Genomic DNA, 19,940 nt, shown 5'->3' with positions numbered 1-19,940 from the left:
TATCCCATAATGCTGGAATTGTTTCAATCGCATTTATGAATTCTTTTGTTTAAGAATTAGTTCAATCCATTACGAAAAACGTAAAGTTATCAATTAAAATATACGAATTTTTAAAAAAATGTTCGCGAACAATAGAAAATGTTGTTTTGGCCACTGCTTGCAAGAGTGCGCAAACACAAGCTCGCAGTTGTGCGCGAACATTGTGGTAAACACACGCACATTAGGTATGTAAATGTAAACTTGAGTGAGTCCACCTAGAGAAACATTTGTGCTGTAACACTGTGCTGCACAGTGTGGCATACTGGTGGAAAGGCACCTTTACAATTTTACCGTTTTAGTAACATAAGTAGTGCATATGATTCTTGGCATATTAATCTATAATAATATGTATCCATCCCTACTTTGTGGTACTAATTAAACATTAGCATTACATAATTTTTATAGCAAAGCATATCAGAGTGATATCACAGCCGCAACCAATAACTGTAAAAGTTAGCACACTATACTTGTATCATAGTAATGACCGTGTGTAGTCGCTTGCAGCATAATATATCGCTTCAATATAAGACTCAACCGCGCAGTGATTAAACTCCCTCTTTTACCTCAATACAAATTAAAAGAGATTTGAAGTCCATAAATTCAGCGAGACATTTTTTCAATTAAGATTAATATAAATTAATTTAGTGAATATCTTTGTAAAAACTTGTAAAGTTCAAAAATTTCGTCGTTTCTTTGGTAGCAAAAAGCTTAAAAACGTTTCGCTGACTTGGCTAATTTATTCTATCAATGAAAGTAATTTGAAACGTATTTGGACTCCTGTACATCTTTAATCTAATATTATAATTTAAAACTATACATCAAAAGCTGAAATAAAATTGGTATACTTCATAAGAAATATATCTACGCTTCAACCAGTGGGAGGCTCCTTTGCGCAGGATGCCGGCTTGATTATGGGTCGGTACCCATAATCAAGCCGGCGGCACCTTTGTCTGCAGTGAAGCAGTAATGTTTAATTATTGTGTTTCAGTCAGAAGGGCGCCGTAGCTAGTGAAATTACTGGGCAAATGAGACTTAACATCTTATGTCTCAAGGTGACGAGCGCAATCGTAGTGTTGCTTAGAATTTTTGGGATTTTTAAGAATCCTGAGCGGCACTGTAATGTAATTTAATGGGCTGGGCTTATCAATTACCATCAGCTGAACATCCTGCTCGTCTCATCATGCATCATCATCATCAGCCGGAAGACGCGTCCACAGCTGGACAAAGACCTCCACGACGATCGGTCCAGTGTATTCCGGCAATCTTGACCAGATCTTCGGTTCATCTTGCACAACAAGTCCACTGCGTCTTCCGGTACGTGGTCGCCATTCGAGGACCTTTCTGCCCCACTGGCCATCGGGCCGTCGAACTATGTGCCGTGCCCTTATTGTCACAAAAAAAACTATAGCATTCCAAGAGAATTGGCTAGACTCATAATTTTGTTAAATTCAAATACATGTAGTATGAAAACTAGTAACAAAAAATAACTAATGATAACGAAGATATATAGTTTGTTGCCTGTTATTGTGCTCCCCCGTAATCTCAATGATATTAAAATGTAAAAACTTAACAAGAAACATTAGCAGCATTTTACATTCAAAGTTCAAACTTTCTAGACACTTTTCTCCTTGGCTTTTAAACCTAAATAAGAATTATTTTCAAATAAGATCAAATTGATCAGTAACTGTGTATCTCAGTGTTTTTTTTTTCGTATTTTTGTGTGGGCTTAAAATGGCCCGCCAACAGAATCCTAGTATCCAATCCGACAACAGTGACAACATCAGCCAACACAGAATATTTTTTTCCATTCAGTTTTAAAAAAATCGTTACGATTGGTTTTTTTTGCAGGAGGTAACCCTGACTTTTGAGTTTTACTCACTATTTTTTATAGCGACATTAGTACAGTAGGATGTCTTGATAAATCAATACCGGATGGTCTTGAGCCCAAAACCCTTAATAAACCTTCTCCAAATAAGATTTAACATGTGGTATGAGTATAAAGTATATATAGAGACAGATAAACACATACGTTATATTATTTAGAATGGAATTCTGTGCCGATCCCTCTTTGCTCAGTCTGTTTGCCCGAACAATGTACGTTCTTGGTTTTTATATATCATTTAAGTCCTTGACATTGCATTAGTTCAATAGTCTTTATTACATCATTATTGGAAATAGATCATTGTGTCATCGTAGTTCGTACACCTTCACGGAAATATCAATTTTAAACCTTTTACATAAAGTCTTAATCACAGTGAACACTCTAGTCAAGTTATCAACGAAATGATACCACCCAGGTAAGCCTGGTTATCGAGCATAAATTCAGGGATTACCCTGTACACTAGAGTTTAAGTATAATTTATATTTTTTTTTTATTTAATTATTTGGAAACAATTACTGATACAATCCTTAAGCACAAAATAGACATAGTGGGATAGAAATAATGACATAAGTACACATTTCACTATGTACACCTAATATTTTAATTTACACTTAAATTACTCCTACTAGTAAACAACCAGTGAAGAAACTTCATGACTTTATTAAAAGTATATAAAATAACAAATATATTCTAATAGTAAATTTATTCTAACAACATTTAGCATTTATTTTAGCCGGCATCCTGTGCAAAAGCGGCTCCCACTGGTACGATACTCTAGGGCTAACTACAATTTATAACTTGATCCGATGGCTCTGTTTTATCCTATTGTTATTGTTGGCAATAGTATTCTAGTAAATGAAACAGGAGATAAAGAGTTCTTTCGCAGAATGTTTAATGTCTATGTGGCTAGATTTTCAGGGTTCTGTTGTAAGCGAGGTTTTCTTATAGTTATAAAGAGACTTGAGTGCAAGCTGACAATTTGCATGTCAAAATTGGTGAAATAAAATTATGAAATTCGTTGTTTTTTGACTCGTCGAGCCCATGGTGTGGCAGTCGTTGGAAGAGTATTTCGAAAAAATTGTGCGCGTGACAACTATTAGGGTTTTGTTTTAAAATATGAATAACACAATAATAGAATATAATATATACCGAAGTTAAAAGATAAACTATCGCAGTTAAGTAGGCTAAGTTAACGGGTAATATTATTGAAAAAAATATTACGCATTCGTTCTTTTAAAAATTAATAGATTAAAGATAAAAAGAAGATTACAAGACAGCAAGTACGCAAAAACGTAAACATTTATCTACCTAAGAGACGTATTTTTTTTTAATATTTGTAATAAAATACATAAAACATATAAATTGATTCTTGTAATTTTTTAAAACAATACAGCATGAGTCTATTAGTCTAAATTGCAACTAAAAATATTGCATTGTTTAGTAGTATAATGTAGAATTATGAAGATTATGTGGGACCCCATAAAGGCCCCCTGTAAAGTATGTATGATATATATATGATTCGTGTTTTTTTTCTGAGATTATTTGTAACATATTCACTAATTTTTTTCCCGTGTTTTTGAAAATATTATATCTTCTTTCCTTAAGTATTTTTTAAAGATACAAAATTATGTAAGCAGTGGCAGAAAAATTATCCTGAGTGAAGCCCCATTTCTTCAATTTAGTGTGAAGAGATAACGGATAATCGTTTTTACGACAAAAAATATTAAAATTTCAAGCCAAAATCTTCCCGCTATTTGGAGATAAAGAAGTCATCTATTTGTGATAATTTTTTGTTTTTCTTTTCATTTCATCACAAACTCTACCGAAAAATAGCTTATTTTTGGATTTGAAAACGCGTCCTCAATTAATATAGTGGCGCGAAACCAGTACAATCGCATGGCCCGACAATTAGACGTTTTAAGGGACTAAGTAAATATATAGTTAAATTAGTTCATTTTATAAAAATAGCTTGGAATACAATTGCTAAATATCTGAGTTTTAAAATGAAAAAAAAAAACTAATTCACTCAAAGACCACCACCGAGTAACAATAATATTGAGAAGTATAAAGTACTAAACACATATCTTGATATTTATATGCAAGACTCACATGTTTCTTTTGATTCCAGTAACAACTATTACGTCATTGAACTGCCGGAGGACGTGCCCCGAGACTACAAAAAGCCATTCCGAGTTTACTGGAACGTACCCACAATGCAATGCAAATCGAAAAAAATACTTTTCAACAACCTGCATGAAAAATACGGCATAATACAGAACAAAGACGACAAATTCCTTGGTGATAAAATATCTATACTCTATGACCCGGGATTGTTTCCCGCGCTATTGAAGAATGAAAGTAGCGGCAAATTTAAATTTCGAAACGGTGGCGTTCCACAAGAGGGTGATCTGGATGAGCACTTGGCTGCATTCAAGAACACGGTGTCACAGAGTATACCTGACCTAGATTTTAGCGGTAATTATTATCATCTTAACCTATATTTCTCAATATTTTATGGCTAAGACAACTGTCAACAAGAGGAAATATTTGAGGCCACTTTTCCATACAAACGTTCTCGACTCTTTTCTCCTTTTTTTAACGGCCTAGTGAAACTCTCTAAGAAAAAAGCGACAGAGGCTTGTTATATAATTCCGACAGCAATTAGGGAAAAAATTAAAACAGTCCGAAACAAAATATTTCCTTACCATCCATCCAGTTTGCAAAATTTTGTTACAATTGGTTAATTTTCGGAGGAGGAAATCGCCAAGTTTTTATGAAATATTTGATATTATTCAAACACGACACATATTTTGGATGCAGCACCTAACAATCTAATTTGTTATGTATATTACAGCCATTTTAAAATACTCTATTTGATATAAAAGAGTGGCCGTTGAGTTTCTTGAATGTTCTTCTCGCGGGCTCTACTTTCCGAACATATAGTATATTCAGTAATTGAAAAGAAATATTTATAGTTACGATTCAAAAACGCTTAGCTAAGGCCTAATTGAATAAAGTTTACTCGACTTTGACACCGAAACCCTGTTTATTGAGTACTGAAGATCGTCTGAGTTAATTCGATAATGTTGTTTTATAATTCTTCAATCTGAAATCGGCCTCAGCTATTGTTACCACTAACGTTACTCTGAGACTTCGATACTTCATTGAAACATATTCCTTGGGATATTTTATTATTCTTTCAGCTTTGTTATATCAAGGTTTCACTGTATTACAATGAATGAATCCTAGAGCATCTTGGTGGCATCAGATCTCGTCAACAATTAGAGCACTGTTCATAGAGGGCGCAGTGTTAATTAAACTGTTTATTTAAGATATATCATATATACATAGTATATACAAAATTATGTGACTTTGTTCGAATTTAGATGCTGCCTACCGTTCATCCGTCTATTTATACGTACAATTAAATCATAGCAAAGTAAAAATTGTACAATTAATATTTTTTTAAAGACTATAAGAGTGTGTTCTATAGAAAATACCGAAGCCGAAAAGTAGTTTAAAGAATTTTGTCTGTTTGTTGTGTTTGTCTTTATGTATGTCCGGGCAAAACGAAAAACCTATACATTTGGCATTTTGATGATCTATATAGCCAAGAGGTTAGCGAACCTCTTGGCTATATAGATCATCAAAAAACCCGGTAGAGGTACCGGGTTCGTATCCCGGTAGATGCAAACATTTATATGATGAATATGGATGTTTGTTTCCAAGTTATGGATGATTATATGTAAAAAAAAAATATTGAATTAGTCGTTACTTTGCGGAAATCCCCAATTATACAAAAGATTTAAGTTTTCTTTAGTGTTAATTCCGCCAATATTTGTTTTTGAAACAATTCGACACGTGTTTCGCCTCTACACGAGGTATCCTCAGGACGTATTGTCTCTCTAAAATCTGGCAAGAGACTCTTCATTGAGTCTCGAACACTAAAGAAAACTTAAATCATTTGTATGATCATATGTATTTTATGTATATGTTGAGGTAAGTATATCGTATTAAATGTATCGATGTCTTGCAACCCATAGCACAGGCTATGCCTAATTTGGGGCAAGATAATTTGTGTAAAAGTGTGTCAATATTATTATTATTATTTACTTAAAATTTTGCATGAATATATTAATAATAGTTCGGGATAACATATCAATAAAGTTTTGCTGCGTATAATGTCCACGCAGACGACGTCACGGGCAGCAGCTAGTTATATAAAAGTGCAATACTCGCGGAAGTTTAAATTATATGTTACAGGCATAGACAAAAAATCTAGTCTAATCTTTAAGTGGAACCTCCTTGAACATGACCTTCGGAATGTTCCCATTGATACACAAAGCTGTACTGTCATGACCGTATCACACAATCACTGTTACGACCTACTTACCTAGATCTGCTTCCCTTCTGCACTCGTCATTACTTGGAGAGATAATGTTTGGACACAGCTGCATTGAAAAACCAACTGTTCAAAGTATATTATTCACTTAATATATAGATTTTTTATTGTTACTAAGGACGGCCTATAACCAATTACACTTATTGACTCAGGAAATAATATTGTTTAAAAATAAAATAAAATCCAATTAACAATAAAATTAAAACAATACAAAGAATTCAAGACAATACACGAAATCATACACGAATCAAAGTCGTCTCAACCGTTGTTAATCGTCGTCTTAAAAATTACATAATTGATTAGTTAAATAAAACAATTCTTAATAATAAAAGTAGGAGAAAAATATTAATATGATGATGATGATAATAATAATAAATGTTATTTGTAACATTGCAAATGTAGTCAAAGTGTCTCACTCAACCTCAGGCAAACATTCAAGACTTCCTTCCATCCATCCGCAAATAAGTCGAAATCAGGAAAGGCTTCCAGTAGCGTAGCGTTACTAAGGGACGGTTAATACCGTAGTATCAATGCATGTGGTGTTTACCTATAATTAGTTATACAATTAGTAATAGTTATGTACAATTTTGTTGCTTTTTTATAAGTTTTATTGTAATAACTGCTGGTAGACCGATCGAGTTACACTCGCGAAAAGTGTGTTCTGTACTTACTTGTATTTATTTATAATTACTTGTACTAACAAACGATTTTCTGATTTTGTTTAATTTTTTAATTTAAGTATTAAGTAGGTACATTACACACGAAAATATTTATAGATAATTAAATAAAATAATAATAGAAAGGTCCGTAAACTACTGACGACATACCGTATACACCATCCACGCTCATCTTTGATGAGATTACGGAAATGTATATAGAGACCGCGGCTTTCTAAGTGCCAAAAACCTGCATAACTATGCAATATTTCCTGTAAAGATAGTAAAGAATAGGCAATGCATCAAGAAATTGTGGCAGTAGACAATAGACTTACTCCGCTCTCTTTGTCCAAAGAGAACTGGTGTAAGCTTACTGACATGTGGGATGTTGATTCAACAATAATCATCCCGATAGTATTAGTAGTAGCTATTTATAACCTAGGTTCTAAAGAATCATTGCGAACAAAATTCAAAGAAATAAACATATTGACTGTTGCCTCTCAATATATTCTTGATAATGTAATATGTATGAACATAGGCACATAAGTGAATTTGCTAGAACCTGTCATAACCCTAATGTTAACACCAGGAACTGACATTAAACGTATTCCGTGTTATTAATAAACGCAAAGTAAATTTATATAAAGACACAAAAAAACTATAATAGAAACTATGCCTACTACGAGTACTCGGCTAAGTAGAGTTAATAAGTCTTTTGTTGGGCGATGTTCATATGCTTTTACAACAAGATCCCAAAAATTTTCAAAACAAATGTATTACGAAACGTTTGTGTGTTAAAGGTAACATAAATGACTTTCTTAATGATATCACAGATTGGTCCGCTTTTAAATATTAAATTTTATTGTTCGATTTTCAGTGTATTTGTATAACAAAAGTAACCCGCTGGGTTAAGTTAAAAAGTTATTAAATGCTCAGTTTTTAGATTATATTTAGATTAATATGTTAGATAAATTTTGGTTTTTTAAATTAAATAGACGGATGAACGGTATGGCAGCGCTTTAATTGGAAATTTTATGTATATTACATGTATATATATAACATCATAAATAAACAGTTTAATTAACACTGCGCCCTCTATGTACAGTGCTCTAATTGCTAACGAGATCTGATGTCACAAAGATGCTCTAGGATTCATTATGTTGTAGTACAGTAAAACCTTGATTTTACGAAAAAATCAAAATAGAAAAATATTCGTTAGTCCCAGGAATATGTTTCAATGAAGTTACGCAGAGTAACGTTAGTGGTAACATTAGCTGAGAAGAATTATAAAACAACATAATCGCACTATCTCAGACGAGACAATCATCAGTACAATGAGGACAACTGCAGCTTCGACTAAAAATCGTGAGTAAAAAAATCTTAAAAATCAGGGTTCTCGGCAATTTCTCCTCCAAAAATTGACTCATCGTAACGAAATTTTAACAAAACCCAGCGGTCAAATGCACGTTGCTACAAACGCTTAACCTAAGTTTTATTGTACTCTTTGCACTTGGCGTAGACCAAGTGAGTTAACTACAGCTGGCTATAACTTGTGTTACAAGCAATCACGGTGAGATATCTTCTCTAGTACTCAATGGTCTTTTGTTAAGAAGATAAAATATACAGGTGGACAATATCGATCTACTATTGAGATACCTCAAAAGACGGTCTACAATAATATGTCTATAACTTAGATTAAGAATTGGTTTCCGCTGCGCTCTAACTAGACCGCACTACCTAAGAACAATAGCATTTTATTACGGCAACTATTAGATGGTTGTGTGCGTGGCACCCTGACACTCAATGGCATCTTTCAAATTTTGTAACATACGCTTCGTGTTATTTTACATTAAAATTAATAAAATACAAAATACTTACTGATGATATGTGATCCGAGGGTCTTTCTTATTTCTTGTAGTATATTATACAAAATTTTACTACCCAACCAGGCATTTTAGTTTCAATTATTAGCAAAGTTTAATAGAACATGTGACACGTCAACGTCACACATAGTTCGAGATTGGCTCTAGTACGCCCACTAAGCCGTAGTATTAGTTGCTGAACTTTGCGTCTACACCTACGGTATCTAGTTGGAGCGGAGTGGAGACTAATTCGTAATCTAAGGTCTATAATATCTCTACATAACATAATCAATTGTAAGCGTGCCGTGTCCCTACATTCAATACAAATGTACATAAAAAGAATACACGCTGTACTTCTGTAACATAGATCCAAAAAAAAAGAGGCCAAGTGCGAGTCGGATTGGCCCATGAAGTTACATAATATAAAATGTTGTAAAATTGTTGTAGTTCGTTGTAACGATTTATGACGTATTAAAAAAATACTGACGAGATCTCGTTCAAACCAATTGACAAACCGACATGACGAATCTATAAGGGTTCCGTTTTTTGCCATTTGGCTACGGAACCATAAAACAAAAATAAAGAAACTAACAAACTTTTGAATAAAACAAAATAAACTAATAACAAACTAAGGAATCTTATGAACAGTGAAACTGAATTTAATGCTGTTTCATGATGTGGGTATATTTTATTCTATGAAGCTCTATATTTAAAAAAACAGTTAAGTTAACAGGAATAATCATGTGCAATCGTGTGCCTGCTTTTAAGAAATAAAAAAAAAATCATGTATCATTTAACCAAATATAAAGACACAAAACCTTTAACAGATCAGTTTGTGACTTAATAAAAATATTCTTTGGTACTACCCCTACTGTCAAGACTTCCTAAGAATTTAGGGCCTGAGTTTGGAAAGGGACAATAAATACTTATATCACACGTTCAATCAGCTCGTGTTAAGTGTTATCAAATGAGGTTTCCTTGCTCAAATAATGACAAAGAAAGAAACTAGTCCGCCAATATTGATAAGGCAACTGTTAAGATAAGCCCTAGATGTTGCATGTTTCTAATTAAGATACCCAAATTGCATGGGAAGTGAAATATCTACCTATAAAATACTTCTTTGGCGTAACAAAGCAAAAATCCTTAAAATTATTTATTCCTCCTGCTATTCTACGTTTGTAGAAAGAACGATATTGGTAAAATCTTGCAAAGATGGCTTTGACAATTGATTATTTAATAACGAATACGGCTGTATGGGCTTGAGCCCTTTGCCTGTCCTAATAATGGACGAAGAAACCAAAAAAAAATAACGAATATCGCAAACGTCAGAAAATTTTAGGAACCAACTTCACCCTGTTACTTTTATGTTACAGTACGCGCCTAAAGAAGTATAACTTCAAAAAGGTTAGCTTTTTAATAAAAAAAAAAGTATTAAAAAGTAAATGTATTTGAAAATATCGATCGAAGTTAATTATTGTTTGTACATTCGACGTCATGTAGCTAGCAACGCTAGTAGGGAAGACGTTCTTCTTACATTCGAGCAGCGTGTTAAAAGGAGGGCAAAGGCGAATTGGCTTCGAATAGCGTCCTCTCTTGAAAAGGTTTTTAGTTACTTAACCAGCCAACCAAACACCAGGAATAAAATAATAACTTGTTATAAGCCATTTGTGAGTTGTAATAGATGGAAGGACAGAAATTCTCATCATGCAAGGGTTATTTTTAGTACGTTAAAAATACCTAAATCAATAAGGTTTATTCCTTTTAAGCTTAAATTTTTATTAATTGCAGGGATAGGTATAATAGACTTTGAGTCTTGGCGACCAGTGTTTAGACAGAACTTTGGAGTGCTGGTGCCGTATAAAGATGTATCGTTTGAAATAGAGAAGAAGAGACACTGGTGGTGGCCTAAAGAATGGATTATGGCTGAGGTATGAAATGGTTTCACTATAACAAGTACCGAATTATAAAATTAAAAGAATAACATATTTGAGTAAGATTTATTACAATGGAGTACATGAGCAAGGAAGGAAATATACATAAGAGATAGTCATAGGTAACAACAGATATTACAATAATATATCTTTCTCTTTGCGGCCGTTTTCAATTCCTTTTTCAATATCCTTATTTTAACTTATTATTATTATTATTTTAAGAGGGTGGCTATTACCTAGTCCTAAAGATTCCATCTTATTTTAACTTACTAGAGGTAGACAAATCTATCCTTTTACGCTTACATTTCAATAAGCTATCGACATATAGCATTGGACTATAACTATATTGGACATAACTATGGATAGATAAGATCTTGTCATTAAAGGGGTGGCAGGAATGTATCGGTAACTAGAGAAACGTTTTTGAAAACAGCCGTTAGACAATTAAAAAACAACTACAGATCTAAGATACTACGTAACTATACTGTAACCATCGTGGTTTTGAATATTGTATTGGACAAGACAATAATATATTGGTTGTACATACAGTGTTTGTAATCGTATAGTAAAAATTTGTAACAGTATATTATATTCAAATAAAACAAATCTTATAACTATACTTATAATACTATGATAACATTAAATTAAAACTAACGTTACGGGGAAGCGTAGCAAGAACACTGGCAGCATTTCCACGTTAGATAGCTAGGCTGATCCGTTGCCCGAAATAGCTGCCACAACATGGGTTGCCAGTAGCCCTATTGAGGCGAGAAGATAGTACTTTGTAGATTCTCCGCGCCTCTGAGCCCCACGGGCCAAGTGTCTCGACTCTTTGGTGCACAACTATGTAAGACTCACTGAGACCGACGATACTCGACACGAGACCAATATTTGCGACGTTTGCTGTCTTCTTATATATTTATTTTTTAGTAAATACTTCTTGGTTCCTTACATTTAGTAAGTTCCTAACAGTGTAGAACAACTACAATTAACGCACTTAACACATTTCATCTTACCCTTAACGAGGCATAACCTGTACTGTTGGTACCAGACATAGAAATCTAAATAAGAAAGTAGTAAAAATGTTATAATTACTAACTATATTTACATAGATTACATTTCTATGTACGCTTTCAACGCTCCGAATATTGAGTCTTGTGCAGCAAAATGAAGAGTTTCCGCAGTTAGTTATACTGAAATACTTATTAAGGCGAAGTGTAACGAGAAAACACGCAAAAACAAGTTTTGTTCGGAAAATATAGCATTTGGAGCTATGAACGCTAATTTATCTTGTTACTTATCGTCCATCCCATATGTCTTATTTCTAGGTTGCCAATGCTTGCTGTTGGTTATAGGTAACACGCCAGAGTTATTCTGAAATATCATTTTTCTTTATAGTTAAACAAGTTTTTTCTCGACATGAAACATTTATTTATAACAAAACTCAGAAGAGGTATTCCTACAGTTTGTATTTTGTTTCTGGAGGTATCTACTTTTATTGAGATTAGTACATTACTCTCTGAAGAAATTGACCTACATGCTACTTTGTTACATAGATGGCGGGTGGACAGTCGTTAATGAACTCATATTGTTCTAGGTCGCTGTGATTTAGTATCGCCTTAATACTAATTCACTACTTACCCTCTGTTGCTCTATAGTCATCCGTGAGGCGACAACCGCGACATGTTTAACGTATTTTAGTCGCTTCTAGTTAGATTCGCTTCTACTTAGACCTTCTCAGTTAGATTTCTATGCCTACACCAAACATAAACGGCACAATATATTTAAAAGCGAAGTTAAAGTAAAATAACTTATCTATTTAAGTAAACCGCATTATAAGAAAGAAGTAGATAACAATAACATAATATATTTTTTTCTGAAAATCATTGTGTTACAATGGAATTTTTAAAGCAGGCAAAGTTATAAGTGTTAGCAGTAAACAAAACTCATCTGAAAAATATTCCACAATATTACGCAATATACAGTCATCAACAGAATGATTAACATTGCAACACTGCTCTCAAATCTGTGTCCCAGATATCGTCAGGAATGCGCAACACATTAAGGGCTATCAGTATGAAATCTTATTATTGTGTGGAATTTATGTTAGTGATGGAACGAGGATATTAAGAACATACATTCATTGTGGTAATTCCTATAGACACTAAGAATATACTAGCGAGATAATGCATGACCAAATTTGATTTGTCTTGTGTGTTTGAGTGGATTAATGGTTACCTCAGTTGGGAGAGCACTGGCACGGAACGCCAGAGGTTTGAGCCCGCATCGTTCATAAAATTTTGTTTTCAAATTTTATTTGTGGATTAATATTCAAAATACTAAGGAGCTAATGCCAAGCGTGGCTGACTGTTTACGACTTGTCTATTGAATTTTATATTTTTCTCGTATTGTATACCTTAATATTGTATCTCGTATTGACACTAGGAGAACATAAACATGGTAGCGGTAATAGTAATGTCTTTCATAGCGGTTGAAGTCATTTGTCATCCTACCAACATGTACCAGGACTTCATATGCAGTTTAGAGGTTCATGCACAATGCACGTATAAAAATTATATTATAAATGCTGACCATCTTGAAGCCAAAATTGAAGGTTTCACTTCTATCACGTATGAGTTGCACACATGTTTCTTTGTATACCAATATGTTTACAAATACAGCAGATATATCGATATCAAGGCTACTTTACCCCGATAAGTACCTATATAATACATGAGAACATTCAACAATATATTGAATTGGTCAATTTGCACATTGACGCACTAGATACGGTAGTAAATGAACAAAGATGTGAAATTCCGTTCCACGTTGTTTTTTTTCAGGCAAAGCTTCGATTCGAAGATTTTGGACGGATTTTTATGCAAAAGACGCTAGAAATCGCTAAGCAGTTGCGGCCAAAAGCAGTCTGGGGATACTATGCCTACCCTTACTGCTATAACATGGCCAGTAACAACATGGTTGAAAATTGCCCGACCAAAGTTCAAGATGAAAACGACAAGTGAGTATCCCTCTATATGTTTTATGATAGCCATTGGCCGAAAGACTCGCATATCGAGGTTTTGGTATTTTCTGCAATAAACCAAGTATTTGCGCACAGGAACTGTTACTTGTTGAAGAATATTGTACTAAGACTATTCTATGGTATGTATTTCATGGGTGTCGAAAAGGTAGTTTGGCTATTACTTGGCCAAATAGAACCCAGTAATACTATTAAACTGGTCGGTGATGATTGATAAAACTGGAATGCAGACATGTAATAAGTCCACATTTTATAGTAGCCGTGTGTGGGCTTTATAAAGTTGCCATCTCGTTAACGTTAAGTTTCTTTACTAGGTCCATCCATATTTGTTACGAGAAATAATATTTTTTTGCACTAGATGTCAATATTATTTTCTCTAGTAAAAGATGATAGTTATATCTTTTATCTAAGAAATGTCTCTCATATTTTACATCATTACTGTAATTTCCTTTTCATATTTTTTAGATTTTATTGCTTATATTTTAACTACAATATGTATTTTGAAGTATATTCGGTATTCTTTTCACTTCGGGTATTGTGATATTTATGGGAAATTAAAAATATACATTCAGTAATGCTGCACTGATCGACAGTTCTTCTCTATTACACAAATTAAATTTTGTTTTCAAATTAAATAATTAATCCCAAAAGTGAGTTTTCGTAGCTTTTTTTAGATTCCTTAAAATAATAAGGTCCGAATCAGTACGAATTGTCATTTTCATTCAAAATTTAAATTTGGCCAAGCCCTTTCGAATGGCGCCAACCGCGATGAAATCGGTTGAGCCGTTCAAAAGTTAGAGGTTTACATACATATACATACACACACATATATACATACATACAGACGTACGGACACCATTGCGGGAATAGTCAGAGAAGCTTCCTAGGACCTTTAAACGTCGAGATCTGATGAAAAAACGATTTTTGAAAAACGGGGTAATAAACCAATAACTTTTAGAATTTTCGAAAATATTCAATTTTTTTAGCGGGAAGTTAATAACAAAAATGTTTTGTTCTTCTCTATGTCAAATTTTATTTGCCATACATGAAATACCAGCAATACGAAGCGTTTGACGGATTTATACTTTCCATCCACTAGCCCGTTTGCCCCTAGAGAATTTTTAATCTAGCGGGCTATGTTTCGTCTATTCTAATGTTCTACGAGGTAGAACATGATAACTAAACAGTGTATAATATATATTTTAGGTGTTACTTTACTTACCAATAAGTGACCCCATTACACATTGTCATTTATTATTGGATGTTTTTTGAAATTTAAAATATAACAAATACTTTTACGTTGAGACACGAATTAGCAATTTTATTTTAATATTTCAGGACATATTGGCTGTGGGCAGAAAGCACTGCTTTGTTTCCGTCTGTATACAGCTCTGAAAATCTGTCATCTTCTGAGTTGGCGAGCCTCATCAGAGGTAGAATGAAGGAAGCTTCGCGATCTAAGCCAGGATCGCTGATTTTGCCATACTTCTGGTACCGATACCGTGATGGAGGATTTTTAAATGAGGTGAACTTGTGCTTTGCATTAATGTCTAAAAGAAGATTGAATTCATGATTTTCTCGGACAATCTGAATTGCCGTTTGAGTTTGAGATTTATATAATTATGTGATTCTCTTCTTTGAAACTTCTAAGATTACAATTAATGTACCTATGTAAGATTTTTCAGTTTATGAAATTTCGTCCCGTTATATATATTATAATCTATTACACGTGTACCACAGAAAATGCTATGAAAAATTCAAAATTACAAAAAAATAATACTTAATCAATCTTTCTTCTTTCTAGCGCGATTTATCAACAGCACTTAAGACGTTATATAAGTCAAATGCATCAGGATTTATCATTTGGGGAAGTTCTAAGGATGTAAATACCGTGGATAAATGCAAAAAGTTAAAAGACTATGTTGATACGACGTTTGGTCCTTTCATTGCCAAGTACACTAAAAACACTAATAGAATTAATGATGACACATTCAGTGATATGGATACTACTGAAGATTCGCAAACAGTTACTGACCAGTCATTAGAAAATAATACAACGAAAACAAGACTTGTAGAAATGGATCCAGAGTATCATTGGCTACCACCAGAAAACTACAAATTCGATATTATACAAAATGTAGAACAAGAATTTACAAAAAAAGGGTACAAAGCTTCAAACCAAAGTGATTCCAATATGGTAGCTTCAATAAATATTAATAATAGTATAATTCTAGATACAATCCTAAAGCTTCGAAACGGTGACATGGTTGAATCTAGTACAACTAAGAATCCTAAATTGGCTTATACTAGCAGTAAAGATGTAGATTCTACTAAAACTTCAACAGAATTGCTTAATACAATTGATTCATTCAGTGATATAAATAATCAAGAAACTACTTCAGAAACTTCTGATTTTACCACAGAGGCTATCTTAACATCAACGTATGTATATAAAAGTACAGATCTCACTACAGAAATAGATCTAGTAAATAGCAATGAGTTTATGATATCAACATTACAAAACTCAAACGCTGTTGAAACTACGAGTGAAGGTAATAATGTAGAAATAAGTAGTGAAGTAAATGAATTTGTTGAAAAAACGAGTACTATGAATGCAATTACAACTGAAGATTATTCAGATATTTTAAATGATACTTACATTGAAGAAACCACAAGAGCATCGCCAACTACATCACACGCAGAACAGGTTACCTTTGTATATAATAAGCACCCATATCAGTTCTTAATTCCTTAATTTATTTTATTATTTTTGCTTTGTTTCATGTGATTGCATTGTTTGATTCATTTTATAACAATTTGAAGTTCATAAATAATAAATGACAATGTAGTGCGAACTAACAAATCTATGTACTTATGAGTAATATGAAATTCTTAATGTTCAGTGTCTATCAGCGTAGCATGTTCAATAGCTAAAGCTAAGAGGACTCTATAGGACTTTAAACGAAAATTTTTATATTTTTTAATCCTAAAATTTTATTCTATCAAGACCAAATATATGAGGTGAAAACTTTGGGTATTTTTCTAAGATGTTTACCTTTTTACTGAAAGCTAACTTTTTACGAAAGAAACCCTCACTTCTAGGATTAATACCTGTTAATTCATGATTAATTCCTGTAGATGAAGCTACAACCTGAGGGTTGAACAAAGCATACAAGATTTTATGACGATACGTCGCTCGAACGGTTAGCTCAGTTGGTTAGAGCACCGGCACGGAACGCCGGAAGTCGTGGGTTCGAGTCCCGCATCGTTCATTTAATTTTGTTTTTCAAATTTTATTGGTGTCTATTATAAATATTAAAAACCTTCATTTGGTTCAATTTTAATCAAATTTAACTTATCATGATTGAAATTCGCTTGTATCCAGAATTAATCTGTAAATGTTGCATGTGTTCAAATTTTGGTGTACTTTTTCATTTGAATTTGAATTCAAATATTTAAGGATGCCTTTAAATTTCTGACTGTGGTTAAACCTCCAAAATTAGAACTGAAATTTAAAGCTAGTCTTATATAACTTAAAAAAAAACTGAAAATTTCTAAATTATGCTGAGAATGTCCTCATAACAAATACGCTTGTTCATTAACTTGCAATTTATTTGTATTTTTTCATTTGTCATTTGAGTTGTATATAGCATGTATTTCTAGTTATATGTATTATGTGTTTATACTTCCTATAGTAACTGGTTGTATTATTTCTCTAGGAAATCGACTCGAGCGCTCCAATGTCTACTTCCAGCTTCATTTATTCAATTTATACAATATTATATTTAATACATTAAAGTCAGATTGTTGTATAAGACAACTAGAGCTGATAAATTTTAAGTTTAAGTGGACTGTATTTCAAATTAACTAGGATAAGATTTAATGGTGACTTATTTGATCTTCATCAATGATCAATATCCACATATGAATGAAAGTGTTGCTCCACTATGTCTCGCCCTTCGTGCTTCGAGATAGAATTTTAATTAGCACCGCTTAACTTTGATGGATTTCAAAACAACGACAAGAGTTGGGTTTTAACACTGCACTGAGGAAACAAGTCTTCTCGGAGGCGGTCGGGTATAGAGTGCTCGACTTTGAGCGTCGAGCAGCGTGGAGCCGGGGTTCGGCAGCTGTCAATTCAACAAAAAGAGGGTAATTGAGATATTTTTTTTTAGTGGTCACCTTTTCATACAATGTATTTGCATAAGATAATGTACAATGTAGTGTATAGGCAGATGCCAATACACACAAGTGATGTATAGAAGTTTTTTAAATATTTTACTGTCAATTAATTATTTGATTATTGATATTGTGATTATTTATATGACCAATTATCGTACAGTTTTAAAGCTTTTAAAATGTTGCTTCCCCCTCAAGCTCATTTATACGGGAGACGTTTGGATGTTTGACTAGTGGTTTGTCTAGCCTGAACATAAAATAAACTCTTACCACATTATTGATAAATCATCAATATAACAATATAGTTAGCGCATTTTGGGACTCAGGTTCATTAACGATGTGTAAATTTTACTTATATCCATTCTAGTAATATTGACACGGGAGTGGGTCAGGGATTGGAAATAATACTCCGCTTATAGGAACGAGTCTTTATTTGCGTTCACATTTTCTGAACTTGCACTTCGCCGGTCTGCCGCTGTTCCTCTTGTGGGCGGCGGTACCTTCAACGCGTCACACTGCACCGAACACTACTTCTCTTCTGTCTTCTTCTTCTTAGAATACTTCCACTTTTTACTACTTCTTCTTTTCTTCTTCTTCTTCTTTACACTTTCGAGTCAGAACTAGAACTGCCGTAGGCCACGCTTAGTACGGCTTATATACCCCCGGATCCGTTCTATTTTCAAAATGATTCTCCCATTCCATCTTTAAATTTAAATTGTACTAGAAAATTCTTTTAACTATTTTTATCCTGCTTACACATTTTCCATCCCTTTTTTTCTGTTCGATTTGATCCTGAACTTACTAGAAATTTCCTTTAACTTTACAAAACCCAAAAAAATCCATACACTGGTAGGTGTATCGAACCCGGGTCTACAGCGTCCAAAGTAAACACTTTTCCGCTGAGCTACGAGTATTGCTGACGGAGCTGTTGAAATTAACAATGTCTTGAAGTTTGACAACTCTTGTCATATACTTCGAAGGGTTGCTACGCAACAATATTACACTGACCTCTACTATATACCACTGGACTTGCGGCTGTCAAAATGCTTTTGTGCCTGTTTGATTTTCGTCATTTTGGCGCTGTTGGCCATGAAGCGAGAGTCTGCGGTACTAAAACTAGTGATGAAAACCTTACCAAACATCGATAGATGGTGGGAAACTATTTCCAAAAAAAATGTGTACTTAATTACATTGATTCTACGAAGTTTAAGTAACACGGAAAACAAACGAAATTAATTCAAAATGCAAATATATTTCAGAGTATTGTACGTTCCTTCGCAGCCATTCGTATTATACGTCAAAAGTAGTTCTGTGAACGGTCGCGAGTGGCGCTTCAAATAGGCACAAATTTTGCTGTCAAATATAGATATATGGAGCAGCCTGTCCAGTGGTATTGTACTCAATCTCTTACATAGGTTTAAAGTCTCTGTTTCTCTGACACAATTCGTTATGTCTTCTTGACTGGTACGCAGACGGTACGGTCTTCCATTGCTTTTACAATTGCCTCGCTTATTCTACTCGCATCAACCCTTTCATATACTCGCTTTATTATTTTCGGTTCACTTGATCTGAACCCTTCTCAGCAGCATTATCTTTGATCTGAATTTGAATTTTCAATAATATATTCAAAATTACACGTGAGAAACGATGAAATATTGACACCGTGTTTTTATGTCAAGTCTTAGTATATAAAGTACATTCGTATCTGCCGTTATTTAATCTGTGATATTTAGTATTTTTTATTTAGTTAGAACCTATTATTGTACAAATATTATTACTTACTAACATAATGTTAAGAATAAATATATTTTAATCATCATTTCAATAAATCGTTTCATTTTCTTGTCAACTATTTTTATCTACCAGTGGGAGGCTCCTTACTGCACAGGATGCCGGCAAGATTATGGGTACCACAAGTAGTTATATGTAAACATTATTGTGTTTCGGTC

General features: G+C 33.5%; 1 protein-coding gene across 2 annotated transcripts in view; it reads left to right on the top strand.

Annotated features, from left to right (window-relative positions):
- LOC126973172 (hyaluronidase A-like) overlaps window positions 1-19,820 on the top strand; it is a 30,005-nt gene extending 10,185 nt beyond the window's left edge. The window contains exons 2-7 of one of the 2 annotated variants that reach the window (XM_050820384.1): window positions 4,050-4,396; window positions 10,630-10,769; window positions 13,616-13,791; window positions 15,151-15,337; window positions 15,617-16,364; window positions 17,532-19,820. In XM_050820384.1, coding sequence (XP_050676341.1) covers window positions 4,050-4,396; window positions 10,630-10,769; window positions 13,616-13,791; window positions 15,151-15,337; window positions 15,617-16,364; window positions 17,532-17,683 — 1,750 coding nt within the window. In that variant the 3' untranslated portion in view covers window positions 17,684-19,820. Of the gene's footprint in view, window positions 1-4,049; window positions 4,397-10,629; window positions 10,770-13,615; window positions 13,792-15,150; window positions 15,338-15,616; window positions 16,520-17,531 lie in introns of both variants that reach the window. The other variant, XM_050820383.1, reaches the window with a different exon arrangement.
- Window positions 19,821-19,940: the final 120 nt, after the last annotated feature.

Source organism: Leptidea sinapis, chromosome 28, assembly GCF_905404315.1.
Source record: "Leptidea sinapis chromosome 28, ilLepSina1.1, whole genome shotgun sequence".
Taxonomy (NCBI): Eukaryota; Metazoa; Arthropoda; class Insecta; order Lepidoptera; family Pieridae; genus Leptidea; species Leptidea sinapis.
The sequence above is the reverse complement of the archived record's forward strand: the minus strand, read 5'-3'. Positions and strand labels throughout refer to the sequence as shown.